The following is a 27,544-nucleotide window of genomic DNA, read 5'->3' as shown; positions in this document are numbered from 1 at the left end:
CTGCGGGGGGCGCCGCTCCGCCACCGCCGCGCCGGGTCCCGGGGGTGCGGGCTGCGGGGCCGCGCCGGCGGGGCGGGACCGCGGGGCGGGCCGGAGCGGAGCGGCCGCGAGGGAACCCCCGCCCTGGAGGGACGGGACGGGGCTCCCCGGGACTCCCCGCCCGCCCCGGCGTGTCCTCAGCGGGAGGTCAGAGGGGGCCGGGCCGCCGCCATGCCCTGCCCTGCCCGCCCCGCCTCTCCCTCCGTCCCCTCCCCGCCGGGCATGGGGCGGCCGCGGCTCTTCGGGCGCCTGAAAGCGGCGGTGCTCGGCGTGGTGCATGTGGGAGCCCTGCCAGGTAAGCGGCGGGGCCCGGCCCGGCGGGCGCCCATCTCCTCTCCCCGCGGGTCGGGGACGGAAGGAGCCGGTGGGCAAGGCGGTGGCGAGCTCGTAAAGGGGAACGGTGAGGGAATATGGCAAACGAGGCTCGGGACAGGCTGGATGGGGGCGGAGCTCCGTGCGGCTCCGGGAAGCTGAGGGAGCGCCGGGCTGGCCGCAGCCCGCCCTCTTTCTCGTCCGCCCCTCAGCGGCTCGGGGCAGCCCGCAGCAGCCGGCCGGCCCCCTGACGGGCCGCTGCCCTGCTCCGCTCTCCCCGGCCTGCAGGCTTGGTGACCAGCTCGCCGCGAGGTGTGACCATCCAACCGTGCAGCCAGCGAGCTCGTCACAGCGCCTGGCTGTAGGAACCGAGCATCAGAAAAGACTTCATTTAATTTCCCTTAAAATTAGCTCGGAATTCCGAGGAAACCCCTGCGTGCTCATTTCTGTCATGCTGCAGATCAGATAACATCCACCTTGCAGACCGGAATGTAAGATTACTTCAACTGATTTAATATTAATTGGTGATTAACATAGGTATTCTGCTGACCTAGAGGTCAGGTCTTGCCACAGCATTGGATGGAGCATCACTAACACGCGATGAGCTGTAGTAAGTACAGGATTAACAAGCTAGAAACAGACGTGGTACAATAAGATATTATACAGATACTCTTCAAGTTTGCAAATTAGTTTTAGGAACTAAACAGTTACAGCAGATCTGTCAAGTTCAGCTAAGGAAAAAGATGCCATTAAGGCACATCACGAAGAGATACAGCAGCCATTTAACAAGTCTGACACTTCTCCCTCTTTCAGGGTGCGGGACTAGCTGTTTTACCAGAAATTGTTATTGTCTGTGGTATCAGTTTGCACTTGCACTGGGGTAAACAACGTTGTTCTTACAGGGACACCAAGAAGTTCTCTTCCATTGACACAAATCATTGATCAAGCTTGTCAAGAAGTAGAAATTTACAAGGACGCTGGAGTTGTAAGTTTTAGTTTTCTTCTTCCTATGGCAGTATTTACACAAAGCTGCTTCTGCAAAGCCAATACTTTAGAGTCCGAGTGACCTAGAATTCATTAAATACATCTTAAGCCACAGAGTTCAGAAAGACATTTAAACATACATCTTGTATTTCAACATAATGCCTTCTAGGTTCAAAGCCATGCATCACATGCACCCAGAATCGAAAAACCTTGGATTCAAACTTTACAATTTAAGTTGCTCAGATAGGATTACTGTCAATTTGTAAGAATTAAGTCAATTAAAGACACACAGAAAGTTGACTGCAACATGAACTGTTGCTGCCATTCTAGGTATCTGAATGTAAGATGCTTCATCATCCAGTTTGACAAGCCACTTTATTTAGCTCTGTACAGCATACTCTGGTGTCATGAAGTCATGGCACATGCACAGTCATAGGTACTGAATATCTCACTTATAGGCAGCAGGGTTCCCCCACAATTAGCATTTGTACTACAATAATATAGTTTATTCAGGGACCAAAATATCATCTTAGATCCCTTTTTGCCTGATTTAATCCTTCCATCCTAGCCCCCGGGAGCAAGCATGCCTACTTTGCACATCTAGAAGAGAAGGTTCAAAAGGCCACTCCTGACCAGAGGCAAAAGGCACGTACTATTGCTGAACTGCCATTGGACCTAGAGTGGTGTAATCATCTCTGTAGGTCAGCAGAATTTAACAGGGTGTATGTCCTTTTGAAGTGTTGGATGTTTTAAACATTTCATTGCCCCCTGTCTGCACATGTTGATGAGATTTTTATTTGACCTGCCTACTGTATTAAATACATTTTTGGTGTGTTAAGGTGGTGACCTGATGTCTGGGGTTTGAAAATGGCTTAAATGAACAAGTAGTCACAACTGAGCCGCTGTTTTCTGCAAAACATTAAACTGGGTTATTCTTTTTAACAGCATAAGTTACAATGATACCTTACAGACAGAGCAAAATTAAATCGAGGAGTTTAGTCTAAGTTATGGCATACCGAGGTCAAAATGCAAGACAAGTCACATGAAGTAGGTTACAGACAGAGCACTTGTAAGGCTAAATTAGGAAAGAGTGCTGACAATGGAATTGTTGGAAGGATAAACAACAGCATAGAAGAGTGAATTTTATGTAGACGAGCTTCAGTGCACTACCAGTTAGAATAATCTCTAACTGCAAGTGGTACAGAACAAGTCAGTTTTCTTCCTTTTTATACCTGTAGAAAGAACAACTGTGCAATTGCTCTGTGTTCTGTACTGTGACATTCTGTCTTGTCTTTGCTTTTGCTGTATCAACACAAGGTATAATGTGATTTGATCTGCATCAGAAGAATATAAAGTAGTAGTCGGTTTTCCTGTGTTAGAGGAAGTGATTACATAAGCGATCTGTAACCCAAAAGCCATTGCCCCAGATTCCAGTACTTGTTTACTGGTTTCCCTGATGTATACACTAACTATATATTAAAACCATAGCAACAGAAGGAAAACTAAGTATATCTAAAGGTGACTGAGAGTATAGAAGCAGTTACTTTTACCACAGTTGACTGCACTCAACTCAGATACATTTTTAAACCTACCTTTCAGGTAGACAGATGAGGTGAATGCAGTCATTCTCTACATATTTGAGCAAATTCAAGGCATAACTGCACTTCCTGTAGAAGTCGGAACAACATTAGTATACAGGCCAAACCAATCTTTATTCTAAAGGTCTGTACATGATAGTGTTACGGCAATATGACAAGCAAATCCTTTATTAATGCCACAAAGGTCAGAGATAATCAGGAGAGCTTCCATAAATACCACTATGGTTGCCTAACGCTTACTGCAGTGCCTTTGTCTAGTTTTTCCCCAGTACTTCAAGAGAAACGTACGCTTTCATGATAGATACTAAAGAGCTTCATGGCTTTTACAGATCCCACTCTTCCAAGTTAGCTCTCCTGATTCTGTAATGCAATTATTTGGTTTCTACCCTCCCCAGTACTCAGACTGAACTGTTAAACTGTCATTTTTTTTTTGCAGAAAAAGAACTAGAACCATAAAGGATTTTATCCATGGATGTTTTTCCTGTTATTTCCAACTGCCTGACTATGGTAGCCTTTAGAAGATTTGTAACCATATTGCTGCCACTAGATGTTTGTATGTTGCCTCAAGTTGCTTGAACTGGCATTAACATTCAAAAATACACTGCATGGGCTCTCTCACTCACTATCTATTACACTTGGAAGTAACTCCTAGCTTATTCAGAAAAAGGTGACTTGTCTGACATATTAGCAACCGAATATAGTAAATATGAAAGATTTGTGATATTAGAGCACAGTAATGAAAACAAGTGAGTGCTCAGTTAGGAAGCCATCTGTGTTCAAAATGTGTATGCTTTGTACTTGAGTTGCTAAACAATGGAATTCCCTAGACAAGATTTTATAAGAAACAATGTATGAGATGTTGTGATCTCTCAGATTATCTGCTTTTGTTTAAGCAAAAAACACTTGCAAAATATAATGAAGTTAACTTTTACTCATTCAATTCAGCCTGAGTGAAGCTTGCTTTATAACAGAGCACAAGTTCCTTCTAGATTCACTGATGAAACACACCTTACTAGTTGCTGTTACCTAGCTGTAACTACGTGAGTAGGTGACCTTGAAGAAATAGGAGTATTTCTTAAAGAAATAAATATAATGCTGCATTGACTTGCAAGTATTATTACAATGCTTCTTAATAAGTAAAGTTTTAGGTTTGCTTCTTTTACCTATATTGTTCCTGAAGATGTGTTCATTACAATTCTGATCCTCCCAATCCTCTTGTTTCTGTACCTGGAAGGGTGGTTGCCAGTACCTGCTCTGCATTAAGGTTCTCAAAAGTGAGAAGTTCCAAGCCTACTATCCTTATAGCTACAATAATGGTTAAAATTATTTAGGATTCAATAACAGTTGAGACAGAGTAAGTTGTTATTTCTGCTATAGAAACATATAGACAGCTAAAATTAGGATTATAGAGATTAATATTTTTAAACATAGCTCTATTACAATAGAATAAAACAGAGAAGTCTCCCTACTGCCATCTCCTATAATATATACAGGAAAATATTAAGGTGCCTACTTACCTGAGTTAAGGTACCAACCTCTTGTTCTGGAGGTAGAGCTTTTTAAAGAAATTGTCTAGGTACAGCAAATAAATGCTTTACAAGGCTGTCTGATTTCCTCTGTCTAGAGGCACATGACTGTGGTGGTGGGAGAAGCTGTAATTGTCTCAGTGCACACCTGAGTCTATTTAACGATGGGTGTCACACGAAAAGCCTCTCTTCAGTAGGAAGGAACAGTTGTTTTCAGCTTGCAAAGGTTTTGATAACGTGTAAATGTTTGTAGGTAAAGTTTTTCTGTAAGGAAAACATTGAGGTTAAAGTTACTGTAGCTAACATTTACATTACAGAGGGGGTGAGATACAGCTTGTATGGTTGTTATACCTATTATGATTTATAGCATTGTGACTATTTTTGATTTTTTTCTGAGGTTGCATATGTGTGCACAACAAGCGTTTTAAGAGGTCACTTCTATAAATAGAGTAAAGCTAAGGAAATTATTTTCCTATATAGTCAGAGAGGTATTTAACTGACCTAGTTTCTAGTAGCTAACTGATACGAGAGGCACTTTCTGTATATGTAGCACTCTGTTTCCTTCTTACTTTGAGTGACTTTTCTAGTGTTCGAGAATTGCCAAGAATAAGACAACTTTACATATAAGCAATACTTAAATTGTCCTAATATTCAATGGAAAAGAAGCCCAAAAGGTTTTTGCTAGAGTCTTATCTCATACTATTCAAGGGAAATCTGCTTTGGAGTGTGCAATACAGTATCTGTTCTGATAGACTTCTACACCATAACCTTAATTTCCAAGAACTTTAATCCAGCATAACTGTTTTCTTTCCACCATTTTAATTAGCTGTCTGATAACACTGAAATCTGTTTTATATATGTATAAATTCAGTAAACACAGAAATCTGTGCTGTTATATTTTTATGTAAAAGCTCTGTGTTAATGCATCTGTAATTCTGCTCTCTGTATTGCAGAACATACGTTGTTCTTTTTTTAATTAAACAAAACATAATATGCAAAAGAACATAGCCTATTGGACAGCCACAAAAGAATAATGCATTATTAAACTGATACCAAAATATTCACAGTAACTATGGACCTTAAGGCTATGGGAAGAGATAACTGTTGAAAAGTGAATATACTAAGTATAAGGTAGAAAAGAAAAATGCTGAAATCCTCCTGTCTGCCTGCATTCTGCCTGCAAAACAAGTATTCAACCATACTTGTTTTATGCACAGTATTATGGCTAGAGTTCCTAATTACTTTTAAAATTAATTTATCTAATGGAATAATTTGCTTTATGCAAGTCCTGAGTTGTTAAAATAGAAACAATACATGGAAAGCTCAGTTTCACTGTGATGCTGCTGTGGAGTTCTGCTAGTTTGTTCTGCCTTTTCAGCTCCTAGCTGAGCATCTGAAACTCCTTTCCTAGGCCTTTTTTTTTCATATTGAGGTTGGTTCTTGACTGCCCAAAGTTTTTATTTTGTAGATCCTAGCTCCTTGCCTTTGATCAGCTTGGAGTTTCTAGGTTCTGGTGAAGTCTGCCAAGTTAAGCCTCCATGAGCTAAGAATCTCATCTTCCAGGTTGTGTGGCATCAAAGAATTACCTTGTTTTGAGGGTTCATTTTATTCTTTGGGTTTATTTTGTTTTGTTACAATATTGAAGTCCTACATTAATCCTTCTGCCATGTATCGCTACTGACCAACCTCACTTTCTCTCATAAACTGTTAACCTCTCTCACGACCTTGTATAATTTATGTATAAAGAGGGAAAAAGGCTAAGAGGGTTCTCTTTCTGTTAGTTCATTAAAAAGGATTCAGTAGCTGAGACTGAGGTATGAGAAGACAATTTGGTCACTTCAAATTTGTGTAAGAGTGCTGACCTCAGTCCAGAGAAACCAACTAAAAGTTTTTTTGTTTTTTTTTTTTCTTCCTGAAAATGCTATGGGTTTTCTGAGGACTGGTTGTCATCTTTGTCATCTGTCTGCTTCTGATCACAGGTAGAGACATGTGGATGTTAAATCAGACAGTTGAACAGGATGTAGAAATAAGACCAGGCACAGATGTTTTGGTTAGTTGGATCTGGTTTTCCTTCACCTGGTTGAGGTTTCTTGGACCGGAATTCTATAATAGAATATGCTGATGAATGGCATGAAATAGTATGTAGCTCTATTGTTATGTGCTCATAATATTAGATCATGTTTTTCATTAGTAAACTGTGCCCTTTTATTTTTAAGGTAACGTGTATTTTGTGTATTTAAGTACTTAGCTGTGAGGCTATCTGGTGAAGGCAGCTGTTCCCAGGTGCATTGAATGGGTGTGTACATTGTGTAGTTGGATTTGCCATGTTGTTCTCGTGGGTTACTTGCATTCTGTTTTTTTCCCCATCCTCCATGTTAGGTGTTCATTTATGATGTCTGTGGCTTAGCCTGTAATTCAGCCATTAAATGCTGACTGCGTTTTATATACTGTCTTATCTTTTATTGCCAAAAGGGCTTCTACACTACAACAAAGATTTAAGAAGCGTTACATATGTGATTTTTTTTTAAATGAAACCTTTTTTTTTTTCCTTCTTTCCCTTTTTTTTCCCTTCTTTCTTTTTTCTTTTTTTTTTTTCCTTCTTTCTGTTTCTCTGTTATTATTATGTGACTTTCTTTATGTCATCTCCGGTTGTTTTTATTTATTTAAAAATGTTCTTCTTTCTATTCCGTCTCAGTCAGAATTTCTTTGAAGTGCAGAGCCCCAGTTTTAAGGATTGTGACATGTGGTAAAACTCCAGAGAGAATAGAATTTGTTTTCTATATGTACAATTAATTTGTCTTAGAAACTTTTTGTATTTTTAGATTGAAGCAGGTGAGAAATTTCTGGCTTCATTTAAAATTCTCACTGCAAATGCAAAACATCAGGCTTGAAATATGTTTCAAGGCTATACTTTTACTGTTGTTATTAGTCCTTGACAAAATTACATGATTTGCAGTTGTTGAAAATGTTCTATTATATACCATATGATTGAAAATGTACAAGGTACTAGATGATGTATTAAGACTTTCAATAAATTGTATAAATTATATCAGCAGAGTATTTTATTGTCACTCCATTGTTTGCTAAATGTATGTTCATACGGAGTGAGAGGTACAGTAGATAATAAATAGCAATATCTTCCTTCAAGTAAGCCTGAATCTGGAATGGGAGAAATATCAATAGTTAATACTGTGGTATTAGGCACACTGGAAATAGGCATTTAGTAGTCAAACAAACAAACAAACACCTTTATTTTTCTAAAATAACACATTTTCTGACATTAATTGAATTGAAAACTGCCTTGATTATCTCTAAATCCTCCGTTATCTAAACATACTCAATATCCTATATTCCATTTGGATAATTGAAGTTTCTCTGCACTACTTTTAATGAGGTATAAGATTTAACTCATTCGCCTATAGTTCACGTTCCAGGATGGATCAAAGGAAGACTAATTGATGAATGTATAATTAAAATCACATTTATTTCTCTTCCTGATTTCTTTGCAAATACCGTGCTGTTGATGAAAGCACTTTTACAAGTGGTTATATGAATCAACATAATTTACTGAAGATAATCCACCCTTTGAAGGAAAACCTTTAAACTTGTCTTTTAATACAAAACTTAGCATAATAGTAAACTAGCCATGTTTCTTAAACTCCTCTTTCAGCTTAATCAGATTTCCTTATTACGATCTCCACAGGATGGCTTGATAGTAGAAAACATGCACGATCGTCCTTACACGGTGTGTCCTGGGCCCGAAGTGACGGCAGTGATGACGGCCATCAGTGTTGCCGTGAGGCGAGCCTGTCCGCACCTCGCGCTGGGCGTCCAGGTCCTGAGCGCTGCGAATCAACAGGCGATAGCAGTTGCTCTCGCTGCAGGTAATAGAAATGACTCACATGTTATTACTGTTGTTTGCTATGGCATTTACTCTCTGCAAATTGTGCATTGTACTAACATAGATACCATGAAAAATGAGACATGAAAAGCTCACTGTACCCTGAAAAAGCAGAAATTAGATTTTGAGAAAGATGCCTGCTTGATTATAATAGATGATACTCGCACAGTGCTTCAGTAGGAGGCAGCTTAAAAATCCCAGGGCCACTGGTGCTGCTTTCTGGGTGAAACCTGTCTAAATGTAATCATTAGTTTAAACCTCCTGATGTCTAAAAGCCACCTTTAGTGTAACTCTATTTACTTCAGTTAAATTATATTTGAAGATTAATTTAACCCACTGTGGTTAAGCATCCTGTTTCAGCATCTAATTATATGTTGTTGCTACTACAGTTATCTATTAAAACTAAATTTTCACTGCCTTTGTTCATGAATGAAGCTTTTTGTATAATAACAAAAAACTGAGTGTACAGGTACCCAAACTATTTAAAATTAAATCACGTTCAGCAAAATTAAATATAAATTAATCTATCCTTATTGCAAGAGTCCTTGACTTGCTGACCTTTTTCTGCTCCTTGCTGAAGCTATTTTAGGTTTTCATATAGAATGTTCCCTGATTCAAAGATGGATGCTGGTTTAATATGGAAAGCTTGTACTTCCTAAATACTTCATAAATCGAGGGTTGATGCCTATGTTTACCCAAATTGCATATGTAATTATAGTAAGGTTGCACATCTTGTAAATTGTACAAATTTTGTAAACAGGCAGAGTTTTGTAATAATGTAAAACTAAAAGATGCTCATACTAATTGAAACCCATACTTCGGTTAAAATAATATGGAGTAACATCTGCAATGGCAGTTTTAATTATATCGAATATGTTCTAAAAATCTTGAATCCCTTTTTCTTGGGGGAATTTGTTAGTCTGTGTTTGGAACACAAATTTGGTTTGAGTGCTTTAGAATCAGAAGTTGACACTTATAAGGTATGTAACTCCTTGACAAACTGACAAAACACAGGTTTTATTTCTGTGGTGGAACCTATATAAAAAGCTAAACCAAAAAAGCTAACAGAATCCAGCTTTAATTTGGGGGGATTGTATGCATGTAGGATACTTGAGATGTATCAGCATTTGCAAAAGTATTTATATACCTTATTTTCAAAAATAATAGACCGCTAGTGGGTTATGCTTCCTTTTAGGAGCAAAATTGATCCCTGTATAGGGGATGTAGTGTGGGAACAATGTGTTTCTCTTACTTCTCAGCAATTATTAATGAGGGAGAGAATTCCTGAGGGGCCTGGATTTTGCTCAGCTCTACTACTGTTCTGCACTATTTGCTCTGTAACTGGAGAACAGCAGCTAAGAAAGGCCTGTGTTCTGTGTTTAATGCATTTCATTGCACTTCTCTAAGAATGATTCTTAAGCTCACTGAACAGGAAAGCAAAAGGAATGAAAATCACTTTAGACAAAGCCATAGTAAAATGACTTATTTTGTAGATAGCAAATCTCATAGTAGTAACTTTAATATCAATACAACTTTAATAGTCATTAAAGGTGGCTACTAATAAAACAAGTCCAACATGCTTTCACTACAAAATGCTTACTGAAGGTGTTATACACCAAAAGCATATGTAGCATCTCCTGCTACTATGCAGTCATTTCATTTTCCCTGTAGATACCCCTGTCTCTGGTAGAAATAACTTCTGAAGAGCTGCACAGGGAAACCATAAGTGGTTTAGTGGTTTTTAGGCATAGGTAATTTTATTTTGTAAAGGGGGGGGGGAAGCAAGTTTATGGTGTGACTGGAAGAAACTCATCAACAACGTGTGGTTATGCTGATAAATATATTGTAGATAGCCAGATAGTAACAGATTAAATCACTGAATTTTCCTAGCATAGAATCATTTAGGTCAGAGAAGACCTTTAGGATCAAGTCCAACTGTTAACCTAGCACAGGAAATGAGCCAGGACTCCTGTCCCAAAGCAGTCCACCTATACAATAAGATTATAGACAGCTGGTGGAAAAAAAAAGCTTTGTGTGTGTGTGTATTTTAACTTTTGTTAATTTTTCCCTGGCTTCCTTAACTTTTACTTTGTAATACTGCAGTTCTTGAGGGCAATTTGGAAACTACCTGAATTAACCACAAGTTGGTAAAAAAAACTCCTAAGTTGTTCAATTCAAATATTAATCATGTTTTTGAACATCCTTTCTTTCTGAGTGAAATAAAGAACGGCAACAAATCCAGAAAGCCCTGCTGTAAACAAATTCCACAGGTATTCTCATAATTCGGCAGTAAAACAGACAGGACAGCATATTGATGGGTTATTGTTGTTTTCAGATTTATTCAATAATAAATTCAGGGGGTGAAGAATCTGAGAAGGCTGAGGTGGTTTTTTTGTTTGATTTTTTGTTTGTTTGTTTTAATTTATTTTAGTTCTTTAGGAAATGTTTGTGAAATTAGGCCCTTAAAGGAAAGAAGACACCAAAACCATGTTTGTGCTGGGAGCTTCAGCACAGGTACAGGGCAGTGGCAGGGAAGTAGCAAGGGGCCTTGCAGAAAAAGGGAACAACTTTGTCTGCCCTCTTCTGACAGAAATAACTTTCAACACAAGCAGTTCTTCAGGTTACCAAAATACATCTAGTGAGCCCAAACAGTTGCAGCCAACCTCCTCCCTGCCCTGGAAGGCTCAGAAGGCGTTTGTCTCTGTGCCAAATGCACACTGCACAGAGGCTCAGGCCGGCGTCTGGCAGGCCGCGGCCTCCTCCTGGCACGGGCCTGGTGCCCAGCTCTGCCTCCTTCCACCGCCACAGGCCAAGGGCCTGCTCACGGTGACAGAGCATGTGTGGGGATCTTTCACTTGTGTGAAAGACACATGCTCTCCCACACAGGGCATGTGTGGGGCTTTCACTTTTGTTTTCAAGACTTTGAAAGTTGCATGATTTATCTTTGTTTCTAAGGGCTGATATGATAATGTTAGTATGTTAAAAATTAGTATAATTATATACACAGATAGTGTTGCAGTCACATCGTACATAGTGAAGTCCTCTGCTTCTCAATGTTATACTCTTCTGACGTATACTTTTATTCTTTTTAATTTAAAATACAGTAATGTGCCTAAGTAACTGTAGACCACAAAACATTGTGATAATATGGAATAGTACAGTTTTATATTTTTGACTGGAAGCCATCTCAATCTCAAATATTTATTCTTAGGAAAACACACCTTCTTAAAAGGTGTTTTTAATGACATCTTCCAAACACCGTATTATCTTCTTTCTTTCCTGTTTCATGGAACTAAACTGTTCTTTGTGGAGAAGCACAGCAGAAATAGTTTGCTAGGGATACTTTTCAATTGGTTCATTATTAACAGGTGTACCATGTGATTTTTAGAGGTGTATAATCTCCTGTTTATAGTCCCTGATTTAATTAGCTACATCTGATTAAGGTTGAAACAGAATGATACATCTAAGCAGGTGCTCCATGCATTTGTAGAGGATACAAAAATTATCCATTACTTATTTTTTGTTTAGCAAATTTTACTGTTTATTATTTTTCAGTGTTCAGGAATGTTCACTAAATCTGGGTCAGATTTGGGCATCATGTTAGGTTTTCCTTATTTATTTATTTGCTTATCTTGTTTCCTGAAGTTAACCACCATTTATGCTTGGTCTGTCTACTAGATTTCATGTAGTCATGCTATTTTTTATTACCCTACTTTGAAATTACATGGCTTTTCTTTTATTGAAAGTTTGCTAATTTTGAAGAAGTAGTCATCTTAGAGAGGACTGTTGGGTTTAAAGGAATCACCCCAAATCCCTCAGCTGTTCTCTGCCTTTTTCCTTGCATTGATGAGATATTGTTCTTGGCTCTGATCTATCGGTGTATGTCTTTGCAGAGGAGATGCAGAGCCCTTGAAATACAGGGGATATATGATGATGACAGTCTCTTTATCATTTTGAACATTCTGGGTGTTCTCCGTAGTAACGTGCAGCAGTGATTGAAAGAAAGAACTGGCCAATCATTAATCTAATGGAGACAGACTTAATGGTGAAAAGGTTTTCAAGAAATTATTGCTTTGTGGAATATTATCCTAGACATCTGCTGATCTTTGAGATATAAAACAATCCCCTTATCCGTATCTCAACAGTGACACAGGGAAACACTTTCCATATTCTAGGCACCTGAGAAAAACCTGAGCATGTGGGCCAGAGGCAAGTTGCGTTCTTGTGGTCTGCCAGAGCTTCAATCTGTTTGCCTGGGAGCAAGGACAGCAGGGTCTACTGTAGAGAGCAGCTTGCCTATGCCTGGGTGAGCCTGTGTTATTCTTCATGAATCATGACTCCGTTTATCTTCTACCATCTCCAGCTGACTGTGAAAATGCCCTTTTTTCTTTAAGGACCATGTTTTAGAAATCCCATGCGGTCACAGTTTCTTAATTAGTCTTCAGTAATGATAACAGCACAGTTGGTAGCTGATTAAGTGAGGCTTCATATCAGAAGATATCCTAGGTACCCAGATATCTCCACATCTTTTATAAATACAGCTTTCCTGTCTGAGACTGTTCTTCTCCCAGAGCCACCCACCAGCAGAGATACTCCACAGGAATTCTCTGCTTGCTACATCCAATGATACTGTTTAAGGTGGGATAGAATTAGGTAAAAATGTTTGTGAAAATGTTTGCTGATTTATTATTATTATATTTTAACTGACACCATGCTAATGCTTCAGAATGTGTTTGCATGTTTGGAAGCATCTGCAGGTGCTGTAGAGCAAGGCAGCAAGTGCTGCAACTCTCACAGAGATGAGGTGCTGCTGCAAGCACCTCTGGAGAAGCTGCTTCTCCCAGGCTTGGAATTCTTGCAGAGTCTGCAAGAAGCTGCTGCAAGATGATGTCCTGAGTAGAAACGGTTTTTCATAGCACAAAAACTGTATGGCTCTAGCATCAATAGCAAGTGAGGTTGATACTCCTCTTGAGTTTTTATTTTCAGAACAAAAAATATTTTTCATCTTCTTTTTGAATTAAGGCATCAAGAAGAGCTGGGATTTGCTGTGCATGTAAGCCAAGATTCTACCAGTAAATTCACCTGCATCATCTTACATTTGTGTAAAGTTCAGCAGCAACCTGGAGCTGCAGCCTTACAAAGGGCAGATCCTCTTCTGTGAAAGCAGTAAATCCTGGCTTCCAGCTTCTTTGGACTTCATAATTCAGGGAAGAAAAACATATCTGAGAAAGGGCTTCTTAATGATTGTATCCAATTCACTGTTCTGTGGTGTTAAAATGCACATTTGCATCATTTTAAGATGGATAATGTAAAAGCACTATTTCCTCAATCAACTTAGTGTTGCAATACTTTTTGACCCAGCAAAGGAGATATTTGTCTGTTGTTTTCTTTTTCCTTTTATTCATTAGTTATCACAGGAAGAAAAGAAAAAATAAAGCTTTCCTGTATTATTGATAAACTTTCACAGCTGCTTAGGCAGAGCTGTTCAAGTAGGATTAAAGTGTAGTAACGCTAGCTTTTGAAAAAGATACAAGATCTATATCCATAAACAGGCCCTGCTCCACTTACGTGATTACATGTTCTTAACACAGTCTTGAAGCTCTGTTTGCTAGGTTTTCTTAGAAACTTCCTGTTTTTGTTTTCCAGTGAGATTACAAGACTTTTTTGTTCCTATGTAAGTCAGAAAAGGGACTACCTATTAACTATTAAACAGCTATTACTTTTCAACTTGGGAAATGTGAAAATAAGAAATAGTATTGTTTTCACAATTTTATGAGCATAAAAATGAATTCATTAGCGGAGTCCAATTATGGTTTCATAAAAACAGAATTTGGCACCTTTGCCTATTACAACTAGTTAAAATTTGTATCCTCGTAGCTCCTCAAAACCCAAAGAGAGTATACAGCTCTATTAAACTTAGGACAATGTTTAGCAGAAAGTCTCAAATTCCTAAGTAAAAGGACCGCAAACCAACATCAATAAACACGTAAGCAGTGAGCTTCAGTAAATGAATAGCCCTCATCCTGAGGTATCTGTTAGGATTGCTGTGAAAATTTATCATATTTCTAGTCCGATTGATAGTCTTGTGATTAGAGGATAATTATTTTTACTCATTTAACTCTGAATTATACTGTAAATCTGGATGATTTAGGTGAAAATATCTGGGTTTTGTTCCTAGATGCAGAAATCTCAGTCTAGCTATTTACACCGTTTCTTTCCTACTAGCACCTTTAATTATACTTGTGACAAATTCGTGTCTTTGGATCCTGAGAATACTCCATGCTTTTCACCTGCTAATTTCAAGGCATAGGACAGCTCATATTTGATTTGGCACCATCTGTGATGTTTCTTGTTAGCTGGAGTCTGTGTTGCTAAGCAATAGAGGCTCTCCTCTATCAGGCATAAGCTTCTGTTTCTGCAACTTCAGGACTTCTGGAATGAAACTAAATTTTAGCTTTTAAAATAAACAGGCACCTTGTCATTTGGTAACTATATTTTAAAGATCCTTCCGGTGTATATTTGAAATGTGTTAGGGTGAAGCCTCTGTTGCCTGAGCAGTTCAGGTAGGTGGGGTTGCATCCCTGATGGCTGTTTTCACATGCGTTTGTTTCCTTGGTATGTCAGCTCTAATTAAATGTGCAGCTGACTCAAAGCTGGAGGAGCAGCAGAACTTCAGAAGGGCCTGGAAGAGAGCTCTGAAGCAACCTGGAAGTACAGCAATAGCTGCACAAGATGAGTGCTGAGCTTTTACGCATCTTAAAGGACAGGTGAAATAAGCTTCAAGGCTACAAAAGACTGGAGGGAAGAGAGGACCACAATAAAGGAGTCAGAATTCTGTCATCTTGTGCCTACTCGTGGTGGGTTTGTTACGCCATGGCCTAAGGCATCAATATTTAAACATAAAGATATTCGAAGTCTGTGTAGGGGGAACTTGGGAGTAAATGAATGGTCTGTGGAAGTTGTTTCTATTCTTAGTCTTCCTCTTAAGTACCCATCCCACAAAACCTTCCTAATTCAAAGAAAGAATGAATATGGTGGACACTGGGTACTGAGGTAAGGTAGAGTTGATATTTGCAGTAAATTTGGAGTGGAGTAGAAACCTCATCTTTCTGTACCTTTGGCCTAGCTCTAGAAATAATTTTGTGATGTTGTGCTGCATAGAAAACAAGTTGCATTCAGATGAAGAGTCAAATAATGTGTGTAAAGTGTTGCAGGCTGTGTTTTCTTGCTAAAGTTCCCGAAGAAAAGAAGACCTGTGCTGTTCTCTCTTTGTCCATGTCCTTGTCGCTTTTTGACCTGTTGACCAATTTCAGGCATGTTTAACAGAGGAATAGATGTTGGTAAAGAAGTAATACAATCATAGAGTATCTGGAAAAAGGTGAAACCCAAGTTAATGCCCTTTTTTGAAGGGAAGCCACATCATTAGGACAAAGGAGCTATGCTTTGGCCTACCCACTCCTTTGTTGGCTCTTGTCCACTGGCACATCATGGCAGTGCAGCAGGGCAGGGTGTGCAGTTCCTGATTCTGTGCCATGGGTACAAAGACTTAAATATGTGGGAAAGCAAGGGTGATTAGTCTTAGAGCACATGGAATACCTTGTGTGAAGACCAGATAAGAGAGATAAGAGAGGGGTAATAGGGTGGACTTAGCTTTTAGTTTTGTTTTTCATTCTTTGATTCTGGCTGAGACAATGCTTTTTTTTTTAATCTCTCTTCTTTTTTTTTTTTCCAGGTCTTGATTTTATCCGAGCTGAAGGGTTTGTGTTTTCTCATGTTGCTGATGAAGGGATCATAAATGCCTGTGCAGGTAACCTGCTACGATACAGAAAAAAAGTTGGAGCAGAGAATATTCAGATTTTTGCTGATATTAAAAAGAAGCACAGGTAAATAAAAGCAATATTTATGTAAGTATTAATGTAATAATGTTCTTACATTTTTCTCATTTTTTCTGATTATTTTATGTCTATTTAACATCAACAAAGTTAATGATAAAGGGAGAGCTTTATTGTTCAAGCAAGGCCTTGAAGCACTATTAGGGGAAATGTTCAAAAATAAATTTGCACCTGTAAGCTGCAGGTTGCTGCATCTGTGAAGTTTTCAGTTTAACCTTCAGGATTTATAAGTGCAGACTGTAAATGTCTTGCATCTGGTATCAGGTGAGATTTTATATCCTTATATGCCTATTATGTTTAAAGAAATTATGTTTCAGGAGGCTAAGCATCCAAGGTTATTTTTAGTAATGCAAGCAGTTTCCACATACAAAGAATCCAGATCATACTATTCTGGCATTTTAGAAAGATATTCTTTTTTTTCTCCTTGCTGCCAATAATACTGGTTTCTTCTACTTAAAGTCAGTGCTGTCTATGTATGGATTATGTTCTATGATTATCAAACAGAAGGAACTTATGACAGATGAACCCAGTTTTTCTGTTGATATTTATCGTAACTGTCACACAGTACTTTAAGCCTTTCATATGTCACTTTTTTTTCCAGAAGAACTGCTCAACTGTTATGTATTATACATGCTAAATAACCTAATTAAAGTGTTTGTGTGCAGTACATGGGTAATCATGAAAATAACCATGTCTGGAAGATTCTAAATACCTGTTTTGTTTGTTTGTTTGTTTGTTTTAAATAAAATTCAAAATAGAAAAGAAAACAATGCCTTATGGTCAAATTAAGCTTTTATGGTCCTTTTGGTGTTGTTTCTTTCTAATGATTTCTTTATATATATAAAGATATATATTAAAAAGACATTTTTTTAGACTTATAAAAATTGATGAATGTATCTTGTGATTTTCTTCCTTTGTCTTATCAATTGATAGGTTAATATTTGGATTATAGTTTGGTGAAATGATTTGTTTTTTAAGAGAGGAAAAGATCTTTTTTCTTTTTTCTTTTTTTTTTTCTTTTTCCCAGGGGCATTCCTAAGTTGAGAAGGAGATGCTGAGAGCCCTGTTATTACTACCTTATTATATATATCAGAGATTTAGGCCCACCTTTCTCCAGCTACAGAAAGGGATTTAGTATACTTTCTCTTGCACGCATCACCACTAGTAGGAAGCACTGCAGAGTGAGCATGTCCTGCCACTAATACGGAACAAAACTGGGCCCCCATGTCTATTGTCCATCCAGGCTAATCCAGGGAAGAGGTTGATTCTGCCCCTCATTGGTGCAAAGGATTGGCCATAGCCATTATTGTTTCTATACTTCCAGTTAATTAGGATGTAAAGTCAGGTGTTGAACCAGCAAAGACTGGAATTCTTTCAAAGTTCAGGTCCGTTTAAATTAAAAACTGCTATCGCTATAGGTTTCAAAGTGCATCACCCATGTATCAAAGCCTGCTGTTGAAAAGCTAGTCTGCAGGTAATTGATGTTTGTAATTGCTATGTAAGATGATTCCTGTGATTATATTATAGGTAATAACTATACTTTCTGTTAGTTGGACTTCATGAGATGAAGTGGAGGGTGTTATTGCAGTTCTAGGTAACAGAATCTGATTTATGAATGACTGAACATCCACAGCTCCCACTTGAAGTCAGAGCTGCTTGTGCTCAACATTTCTGGGATAAAGGTGCTTGACATGCAAGCAGCTGCCTCGGTTGACACTTGGTAGTTCACACTTGGCAATCATTCTTTAGAGACAGAGGACCCAGAGCAATAGAGCGATCAATTATGGTGCTGTGATGGAGGAGGTTGGGTCTTCTTCCTCTTGTTTGTATAGCAATTTTACTTCCCGTTTTAGAATAGGCCACTTACCCTCTCTTTCAAAAAGCCTGAGTTTGATTGTTCTGACAGTGGGGAAGATGAAGAAATGCAGTCTAAACATTGAACAAGATGGATAACAAATGTGTGTGCCGAAAGTAACCACAGGGTACGTTCCTGCTGTTTACAGTGCTCATGCTCTGACGGCAGATGTCGGTGTGGCTGAGACCGCGGCAGCTGCCGAGCTCTTCCTGGCTGATGGGCTTGTATTGACTGGCAAGGCTACTGGGCTGCCCGCAGATCCTGGGGAGCTGAAAGGTGAGAGCTGTCACACGAAGGTCGGACAACAGGCAGTGAATCAGCTTCTGGGTTAATGTAGAAAGAAATCTATGTCTGCTGTTCTTTAAGGAAGAAGGAAAAAAAAAAAAAGGAAGAAAATAAATTTTCACTGCAGACTTTGATATGGTACAGCAAAGCTGATGTGATTGAGGTTCTATTCGGATTGTCTGTGGTATGTTTCTAAACAACCATTTGTCAGGACAAAAATAAAAATTTCAAGCTTTATAATACCGAATGATGCTGAGGCTTACTTTTTTTTTTTAAAAAAAAAAGAGCATGTAAAACTTAAGTTGTAAAAATTAACCTGCCCTTAAAAAAAAAAAAAAAAAAAAAAAAAAAAAAAAAAAACATGATTAGTATAACAAAAAGTTACTTCATAGCCTTATTAAAAAATAACTAAATAAAAATGTTTAACTCTTCAGTGGAAAGATTTAAGTATTTCACAATCTAAAATAAAGTCCTGCAAGAAAAGGCTTGATATTTGATATGGCACAATTCCAAACAGTAATAGCAGGGAAAACACTGCTTAGGAGGTTTTCAGAAAAAAATGCAAGTCTGTTGGAAAATAGAAAGATGTGTCATCAAAATATATTTTTTTTAATGGTCTGGACTTTTTATTAAGGGAAAGTTGTTTGGCATGTAAGTCCTGTCCTTTGTGTTAATGTGTTTCTTCTTGGCTTAAGTTTGGGCTTTCTTCATGAAACTTGATTGCTTCCATACTTGAATGAAAATTCTAATTTTCATCACTTAATTTTAGTTCAGTTTCATGGCTTGAATTTGGGGGTCTGTCTACATAAAAGTGTTGTTTTTAGGTTTTACTTTTATGAACATGATGTAACCTAGGTTGTTTTGAAGTTGGAGTGCAGAGTCAGTTACACTCAATTTAGTCAATCAGGGTGAACTCTAAGTTGGGAGCCCTGTTAATGTGCATTAAAGTGTATTCATTTGGCTAACATGGAATTTTTAAAGCATGCTTACTGAAATGTATCCAAAGCAAATATTCTTGTATAGACAAATCACAAGGACTATTAGAAATCTGCATCTGCCCTTGTACAATTTCTGTTTCAGGTTGCAGCGGTACCTATAAGGACCAATAATCAGAAATAATTACTGCATGTTTGGTCAAATAACAGTACCTTTTGGCAAAAATAATGTTTTTGAATGAAGGAAGATACTAATATGTTCTCTGCTTTTCTAAGCATGTTCTAAACCATTCAGTAATTATTCCATCCTTGTCATACAAAAGGAGGAGGTGAATAACATGCTTTTTTTGGCATAGAGACCTAGGTCCCAACATCTTCTGGAATAAAGTGAAACATTTTAGTGATTTCAGGGCTTTGCCCATATTGTACATCTTTATCAACATTTAAAATGAATGTTGAACTTGTCAAAATGTTTTTTCAATTTCACATGTTAAAAAACAAAACAAAACACGTTTTTTGCCAAAGAACAGATGATAAATGACTACACTTCAATCACCAATGTTAAAAAGAAAATGATTGCTTGGAGTGAATACTGAGCTCTTAAATTAGATGGTTGCTCAGTACAGTAAACTAGAAATGATACGTGGGAACAGATCACCCTGAAAGCTAGGGGCATATTTTAGAGACTGCAAAATTTCCTTAATCTAGAGCTCCATTTCCTGTCTGCAATTCATATCCCCATATATCCCCCTCTCTCTTAGTGCAGATTAAATTAAGGGAAAAAAAAAAAAAAATGACAAGTCTTAGGGCAAATCCTAGCTTAAATTCTGTTTTCCAACATGCACATGCAACCTCCATTGATTTCCTGCATCTCATGAAAAGTATGGTGGCTTAAAACATTTAAGAGCTTAGAAATCAGTACTTCAGGGTGTAAGGAAATGACAAATTAGGCATATTTATGTCAGTAGATTCTTAAAAGGAATCAGATGTGCAGTATACGAAGTTGGTTGTTGATATGAGTGAAATTTTTGCATTTGACGAATTTATGCAGCACTGAAAGTGCTGTACTGTGGTGATACAATTGGGCATCTTTCATCACACTGCAAAGCATCTCTTGAAAGAAGAACCAAGAGACAGATGAGGTTTTGTCATGTCTTTTTTTCAGCTTTGTTGTGCAGTAATATAGAAGTGTTTTTGCCTTTGTGTCTGTGTGTTGAATTGACTGATTTGTGATGGGGTGTGGGAAGTGAGTGTTTCCCTGTCAAGAGAGAAGTGTGTTCAGCGGGGTTTTGTTTGTAGTTGGTGTCGCTGCCTTTCTGAAGGAACCTGCAGCATTTCTCCTCGCAGCCCTGGGCAGGCTTTGTGGGGGCAGCGAGCAGGGCTCCCTGAGCCTAACAGGAACCAATAGCCAAGGGAGCAAGAGGTCTGAAAATCATAATGCCAGCTCCAGGTTGTTAAGGAGCAGGAATTATAGCTGAGCATTTTGAATTACAATTTAATTCTTAAAGCATTTTCATTTAAGAGGTTATGTAAGTCTGTTCCCGGTTGCTGTAAAATGCTTTTTGGTTAGAGGATGTGAATCTATCAGGTTTTCTCTTTGGGATAAATGCTGAAGAACCTGATTCAAATCCTGCCTGCATTTTAAGGGACCAAAGCCTGTGTGTAAGGACTGCTTAGTTATCTGTATGAACAAACTAAATGGCCTAAGCTGAGCGACTGGTGGAAAACTGGGCACACCACAAAACCCAACAGCTGGCTCTGGCTGTCACCTCATGTTTTAGTTTGCATAGAAGGGGCATCAAGACTGATTCACCCTCCTACCTTTTGATGGTCTGTTTAGGTCAAAATAAGAGGCTGCTGCCTTTGCAGTACCCTCCTATAAATAAATGGGAGATGCAGGTCTCTGATCTGTACTTTTCTATAAGCCCTAGATTTAATGACAGAGGAAAAAGTCCTTTGAATTAAAAAGCTAAAATGGGTTACAGTGGAATATTGCCGTAAACATAGCATTGTGTACGGTACAGTGATTACTGCATATGAAAAAGCTGTTAAAGAAGAGTAGTCGAGCAAGTTATTGGCACGGTGGTGCTTATTTTTACGCTGCTCTTTGCCATTGTTTTCAAGCTAGGAGCATTTGGCCTTTATTTCATGTAACTTGTGCATACCATAGTTCAAATGCTTTCATTGTGCTTTGCAACCAAGCATTATTTCATATGATTTTATTAAAGACATGTCTGCAGACGTACTGTCAGAAGAAAGAGCACAGTGCCCTCTAGTTACAGCTCATTGAAATAGCGAAACGTGCAAGTTCTGTAAAGTTTAGGCTCTTGTTACTTTAACATCAAAAAATTGTCTCCTTTTCTCTTTTCGTAAAAAAAATATAATCAGAAGAAGAAAGCTGAAAAAGACTATGAACAAGGTTCAGTGCTTAGAGACATCTTGACAGTGACTGAATGTCACCATGTGGAAGCATCTCACCACTGGTGCTTTTTCTTTTACAAGTTAGAATTTGTATTAACGCAGCCAGTAGACAAGTTATCTTCTGCTCATCAACTTTAGGCCTTGATGTGCTTGACTTAAAAGTAGTATTTGTAGCATACTTAATTAGATAACCCAGTCTCATTATAGACTGGGCACTCCCATTACTTTGTTTTTCACATAGACAGTCTGAATAAATCTCCAGCACAGCAGATGCATGTGGACTGCACGTGTCACGTATGGATCACAGCAGGAGTTGGATACCTTGCTATTTAGGAAAGCTTTGTGTTTTTTTATAGCTTCACTGCAGTCTTGGGTTTTGCCGTTTCAGTCTTTGCCTAGTAGGACTAACCTATTGTTATACACCTGTGTGACCATGCTCTGTTTAATTATTTGGCTCTTCATTTTTCCTGCTGATGTGAAATAATTACAAAACAACTACCTGCTAATGTGCCTGATGCATCTGTCATAAAATCCAATATTGACTAGGAACACAGTTCCTCTGGGAATGTAGGAAAGTACAGGTGCACAAATCTGCGGTCAGTTGTAGCACCTTAATCAGGCATTGGTATCTATGGAAAGGAAATAAGATTTCTAAGAGTACATAGGTGCTATATAAATAAGATTCAAATTTTTCTAGAACAGGATTTCAGTAATAATGTTATAAATAACTAAAAATGAATTATTTTGTTGATGTAAGCAGGACAACCACAGGAATATAAAATATGCAAAGAAATAACCATCGTTTTAATCACATATATATGATTCTGCTTTGTTTAAAATGTTCAATAAGGATTGTGTGGAATGTTTTTATTCTTTTATGTTAAAAATTTTGTAAGAAGCAGTTATTGTTTCTAGATGGAAAAACAGTAGGACAGGAGACCTAAAAAGAAATTCAAGAGTATTTTAATTGATCCCTTTTCTTTGGTGAAGTAGCAAGGTGACACACAATTATTCTTTCCTGAAGCATCATTAATAACTTAGGCTTCAGATGAAATTTTATTTAAATAAAGTGTTTTGAAGCAGACATTTTTTTCTTACATTTATGTTTTCCCTAGTTTTCTCAAGCTCTAACCATCTTGCATCAGCATATTGTCACCAATTAAAGCAATTTATATGTTCTTAAAGGTCAGAACTAATGCTTCACAGCATTCCTCTACGTGAGGGATGAAGTCTTGAGAGTTGCTCTTAGGATGGTCAGTTCAAAATGAAGGGATGAAAAGGATGCTTAGTAACTCTAGAGCGAGGCCTTTTCTAGTTTTCCCAGCTGGTACTGGCTTGTGTTGTACAGAAAGTACCCTAATAACCTTTTGTGTCCATGGAGAGCCTTTCCATGGTCAAAACAGTAGCGCATACTGTATGCAGAAAAATTGTCTTTTTTGTTCCATTGATATTTATAGAAAGAGAAGAAGTCTTTATCAGTGCTGTCTTCTGAGTTTTAGTAAACTAGCTGGAGCTATCAATGCAGCCTATAACCACTGCTTGCTTTCCTATTTTTGTGGCCCTGAAACTTGCCATGAAGCAGAGAGCGTGTTCTTTTTCAGTTCCCTGTGAGTAAGGCACTTTTTGTTTCTTCGGTGAAGATCTTCTGCTAGTTGTCAACGTAAATTCAGCAGAGACCTGGCAGAAATATACACCAGTCCAACTACCATTATTGTGATTTAAACTGATGACTGAAGAATTGTAATGAGCACAGCTCTGCTGAATAGTTCTGCCACTTTAATGATCTCACCAGACTTGCAAAAAAGAGTGTGAGCTGATATAATAAATGGAAGCAAGAATTTCATCTTATTCTTGTGTCTATATACTGATTATTTCATAGAAAGATTGAGAAGAGGTGGTTACTCAGTTCATTTAAGGTGAGGGAAATGGAAAATGCAGTTAAAAATCCACATAGCACATGGTAATCCCCATGGTCGCTCCAGCAGCAGTAAATCATTTCTCAAGACAACGGAGCTGGTTTGTTTGGAATCTATACTAGGTGCTACTGCAACACAGTAGAAAATGATAGCTGTTTTCTGCATGTGGTACCCCGAGCACAGCAGAGGCACTTAAGCACAATGGTAAACAGTCACATTAAGTAGATGGGTCAGGTCTTGCAGTGCAAAAGCCTCCTGAGTCCAGCATCTCTTCTTACCAGGGATGTGGAATAGAAATGAGTTTATAAAGGAATATAGTAAAATGCAGTGCACTCCCTGCTCATCCTTTTCTCTTAATCTTGCTTGAATCTTTTTCCTTGAGGGGGAAAAAAAGGGGGTACAGTTATGGGTACCAAGACTCAACTTTTATCTCTTGTAGCAGTGAAACCATCTTCTGATATGCAGTCAGGAATATTATTCTGCAGTGTTTCATACAATAACAGAATGCAAAATTAAATGAAAATGAGATTTTCTTAATAGTCGTTGAGAGCTAAAGGTGTTTTCTCTAAATCAGTTGTATCACTCTATTATAGAACTAAGAAATACTACGCTTAGGAGTTTCTTGATACACAATTTTTCAAAAACAAAGGTAAATTGGAGTGTGTAGTCTTTAGAGAATTTTAAAGATGGGACAGAGTCAGAGGATTTAACCTTATTTTTATTTATTTATTTATTTTTACTTCAGAGGTTCAACATGCTGTGAAGATTCCTGTGCTGATTGGGTCTGGAGTGACTATGGAGAATGTCAAGAATTACATGGATGCAAATGCTCTAATAATTGGTTCGTATTTCAAGAAAGAAGGTTATTGGGCAAACAGTGTTGATCCTGACCGAGTAAAGAAATTTATGGATCACATAAGTAAACTGAGAGAATGAGTGTGTCAAACAGTATTCTTTTTGTGTGTATACAAATGCAGTATGATATATCACACAGAATTAAAGCACAAATATGCACTTGAGTGGCTAATAACTTTAAATTAAAACACACATCATCTCCATAACTAACTGCGGAATGTGGTGACACTTCACAACGAACTGGTGCTATGATGTTTGTTTCTAGGCAGCAGAATTCTGTAGCACTCAGAGCCATTGCCAAGACAAAACCAGCTCTCTAAAGACTTTTGTAATATATTCTCTCCTATATGCAAAGTGCTTACGGAGTTTAAGAAATTGTAGTAAATACTGATTGCAGGATGAGCTGCGTTTTGCTTTGCATGTGAGTACAATAGGACACCCTAAGTTTACAGCTACCAGTATTGTAAATTGGACAAGTTAATTAGCCTTTCAGTTTCCCCATCTGTAAAATGATGATAATAGTACCTACATCACAGGGGGGTTGTAAGGCATAATAAATGGATGAATATACAGCACTTTCATCTCCTCAAATGAAGGGCTCTATTAAAGTTCAAGATCATTATTTTTTCATTAGAATTGTGCATTTATTACAAAAATGTAATAATTGTATACCATACAAAAATTTAAGATAATTGGGAAATTGATTTACTTACAATACTTATTAGAGAATAAATGTAAATATTTAATTACATTTTAAGTAGAGTTGGAATTTAGTCAAAATGTTTTTGCAAAAATTGGAAACTTTATTAAAGGCTTATTGTTATTTTCCAGCAAGCTCCTACAGCTTTGTACCTCTTCAGACTAGTATTAGTGATGTTTAAAACTGCCAAGTTCCTTCCAATATACAAGTTATAGTTACGATGGAATTCTTTCTACCAAAACTGACGGGTAAACATGGATTTTCATTTTTTTTTTTCTGTAAAATGTAGGGGAAAAATGTAATGGTCTATCTATATTGTTAAAGATACCCCTTAAATTTGATCTTTTAGTTCTGAGGAATACAAAACAAAGAAAAAACAGAACAACAGAAACACAGCAATGAATACCGGTTGTATCATGGCTGTATAAAATGTGGGCATATGTTTTCATTCCTTGGGACTGTGAACTAAGTTTACCCTCTGGGATCTCTCTCTTGACATGTATGCATCAGGCTTCTGCTGATGCTAATGAAAGTTATATTGTACATATCAAAGCGAGTATACAAACATATTTTTTTCTGTCAGCTGGCAGAGTGCCCATGCTTCTCTGAACAAAAGATACATCCTCCTTCCAAAGACAAAAGAGTTTTTTTTCAAGAAATTTAGCTTCATTAACAGAATGGTGATTCTAAAACATCACAGCATGAGATCATGTCTTCTCTTCGGGTTCCTTTTTTCTGGACTAGCCTGTTTCCCACATGATTGCCATTAAAAGCAGACATATAACTTTAGTGCATTGACCTCCTAGAGAAGGGGTTGTTTAGACCCTATAACAACCTTGGCATTTTTCTGCTTATATCCCTTTTCCTTCTAAGTATGCTGACAAAATTTCAATCCATAAACATCCTTTCAGGTGTCTCTTTATTGTGGGCAGCACTACTTTTTCTGAGTCCACACTTATACATGTGATTTAATGTTCTGAGTATTGTTTTTGATGGAAGTCCAAACAGTTTGTTGTGGTTTAACCCGGCTGGCAGCTAAACACCACACAGCCGTTCGCTCACCCTCCCCCCTCCCTCTCTGGGATGGGGGAGAGAAACGGGAAAGTGAAGCCTGTGAGTTGAGATAAAGACAGTTTATTAAGATAGAAAATAATAATGATAATAATAATAATATGTACAAACAAGTGATGCACAATGCAATTGCTCACCACCCGCTGACCGATGCCCAGCCCAACCCCGAGCAGCCGGCCCCCCCACCCCGGCTAGCCACCCCTATATATTGTTCAGCATGACGTCAGATGGTATGGAATACCCCTTTGGCCAGTTTGGGTCAGCTGTCCTGGGTTTGTCCCCTCCCAGCTTTTGCTGCACCCCCAGCCTGCCCGCTGGCAGGACAGAGCGAGGAGCTGAAAAGTCCTTGGCATAGTGTAAGCATTGCTCTGCAGCAATTAAAACATCAGCATGTTATCAGCACTCTTCTCATCCTAATCCAAAACATAGCACCCTACCAGCTACTAGGAGGAAAAATAACTGTCCTAACTGAAACCAGGACACAGTTCCATCCCAAACAATGTCCAGAAAGTAGGAGCATTTGTGGATTTATTTAAATAAATACATTTTTCCCCTACACACTCATTCACCATTAGTATATTTTGGTGTATTTATCAATTAAACCATTGATCTGGTTTGATAAGTTCTTAGCATAACTAATCAGTTCCATCTTATGGCCTCTTTATTATGAAAAATGCCACATTAAAAAAAAGAAATAATTAGATATTAGTAATATCAGTGTGTTTAAATTGGCACATTTTTCACTTTTTGTATTTAGGACTGTTGTCAGGCCTTTCACAGGTTTCATCACTGACTTAGTGATGGTTGTACCAACAAATATTTTCTAATACAGTTGCCATCAAGTTCATTTTCACTAAACCTGTAAGCTAGAAAGGCTGATATGTAAGCAATGAATATTTCCCAGTGCTCTCATGCCATAAGCAAACACTGTCAAATAGTCAGTTGAAAACCACAATCAATATACTAATAAGTATCATTCTGTGATGATAAATATATTTAAGAAACTGAATGAGTTGCCAAAATCGCATTCATTTCTTTATGAAAATATAATGTGTTACCAGAATGCTTCTTGACTTGGCTTCTACTCATTCACGTCCTAAAACTGCAGTGACTGGGACTCCAAGGAGCTTTCAGCTGAATAAAAGGGGTGATAAGTGAGAACTACTTCATTTAGACCTTGCTTATAGTACTGAAGTAGTGTCATACACAGTCTTTATATGACAAAACCTTAATGAGTTGGTGTAATACCTCAAA

General features: G+C 38.0%; 1 protein-coding gene across 1 annotated transcript; it reads left to right on the top strand.

Moving 5' to 3' along the window:
- Positions 1-119: 119 nt before the first annotated feature.
- Positions 120-26,975, top strand: LOC118172764 (uncharacterized protein F13E9.13, mitochondrial-like). The gene is made up of 7 exons (XM_035336874.1): positions 120-334; positions 1,254-1,336; positions 8,163-8,343; positions 16,093-16,243; positions 18,256-18,383; positions 24,410-26,230; positions 26,776-26,975. Exons 1-6 carry the CDS (start codon positions 211-213, stop codon positions 24,598-24,600), a joined length of 858 nt encoding a protein of 285 aa, XP_035192765.1. The 5' UTR covers positions 120-210; the 3' UTR covers positions 24,601-26,230; positions 26,776-26,975.
- Positions 26,976-27,544: the final 569 nt, after the last annotated feature.

The sequence above is a fragment of the Oxyura jamaicensis genome, chromosome 11, assembly GCF_011077185.1.
Source record: "Oxyura jamaicensis isolate SHBP4307 breed ruddy duck chromosome 11, BPBGC_Ojam_1.0, whole genome shotgun sequence".
Classification (NCBI taxonomy): domain Eukaryota; kingdom Metazoa; phylum Chordata; class Aves; order Anseriformes; family Anatidae; genus Oxyura; species Oxyura jamaicensis.
The sequence above is the reverse complement of the archived record's forward strand: the minus strand, read 5'-3'. Positions and strand labels throughout refer to the sequence as shown.

Bases quoted from the DNA above. Each gene is read 5' to 3' on its own strand.
- LOC118172764 (XM_035336874.1), top strand. From the start codon at position 211: ATGCCCTGCCCTGCCCGCCCCGCCTCTCCCTCCGTCCCCTCCCCGCCG. The intron at 8,344-16,092 runs GTAATAGAAATG...TTTTTTTTCCAG, and splicing joins AGCAGTTGCTCTCGCTGCAG to GTCTTGATTTTATCCGAGCT. The intron at 18,384-24,409 runs GTGAGAGCTGTC...TTTTTACTTCAG, and splicing joins AGATCCTGGGGAGCTGAAAG to AGGTTCAACATGCTGTGAAG.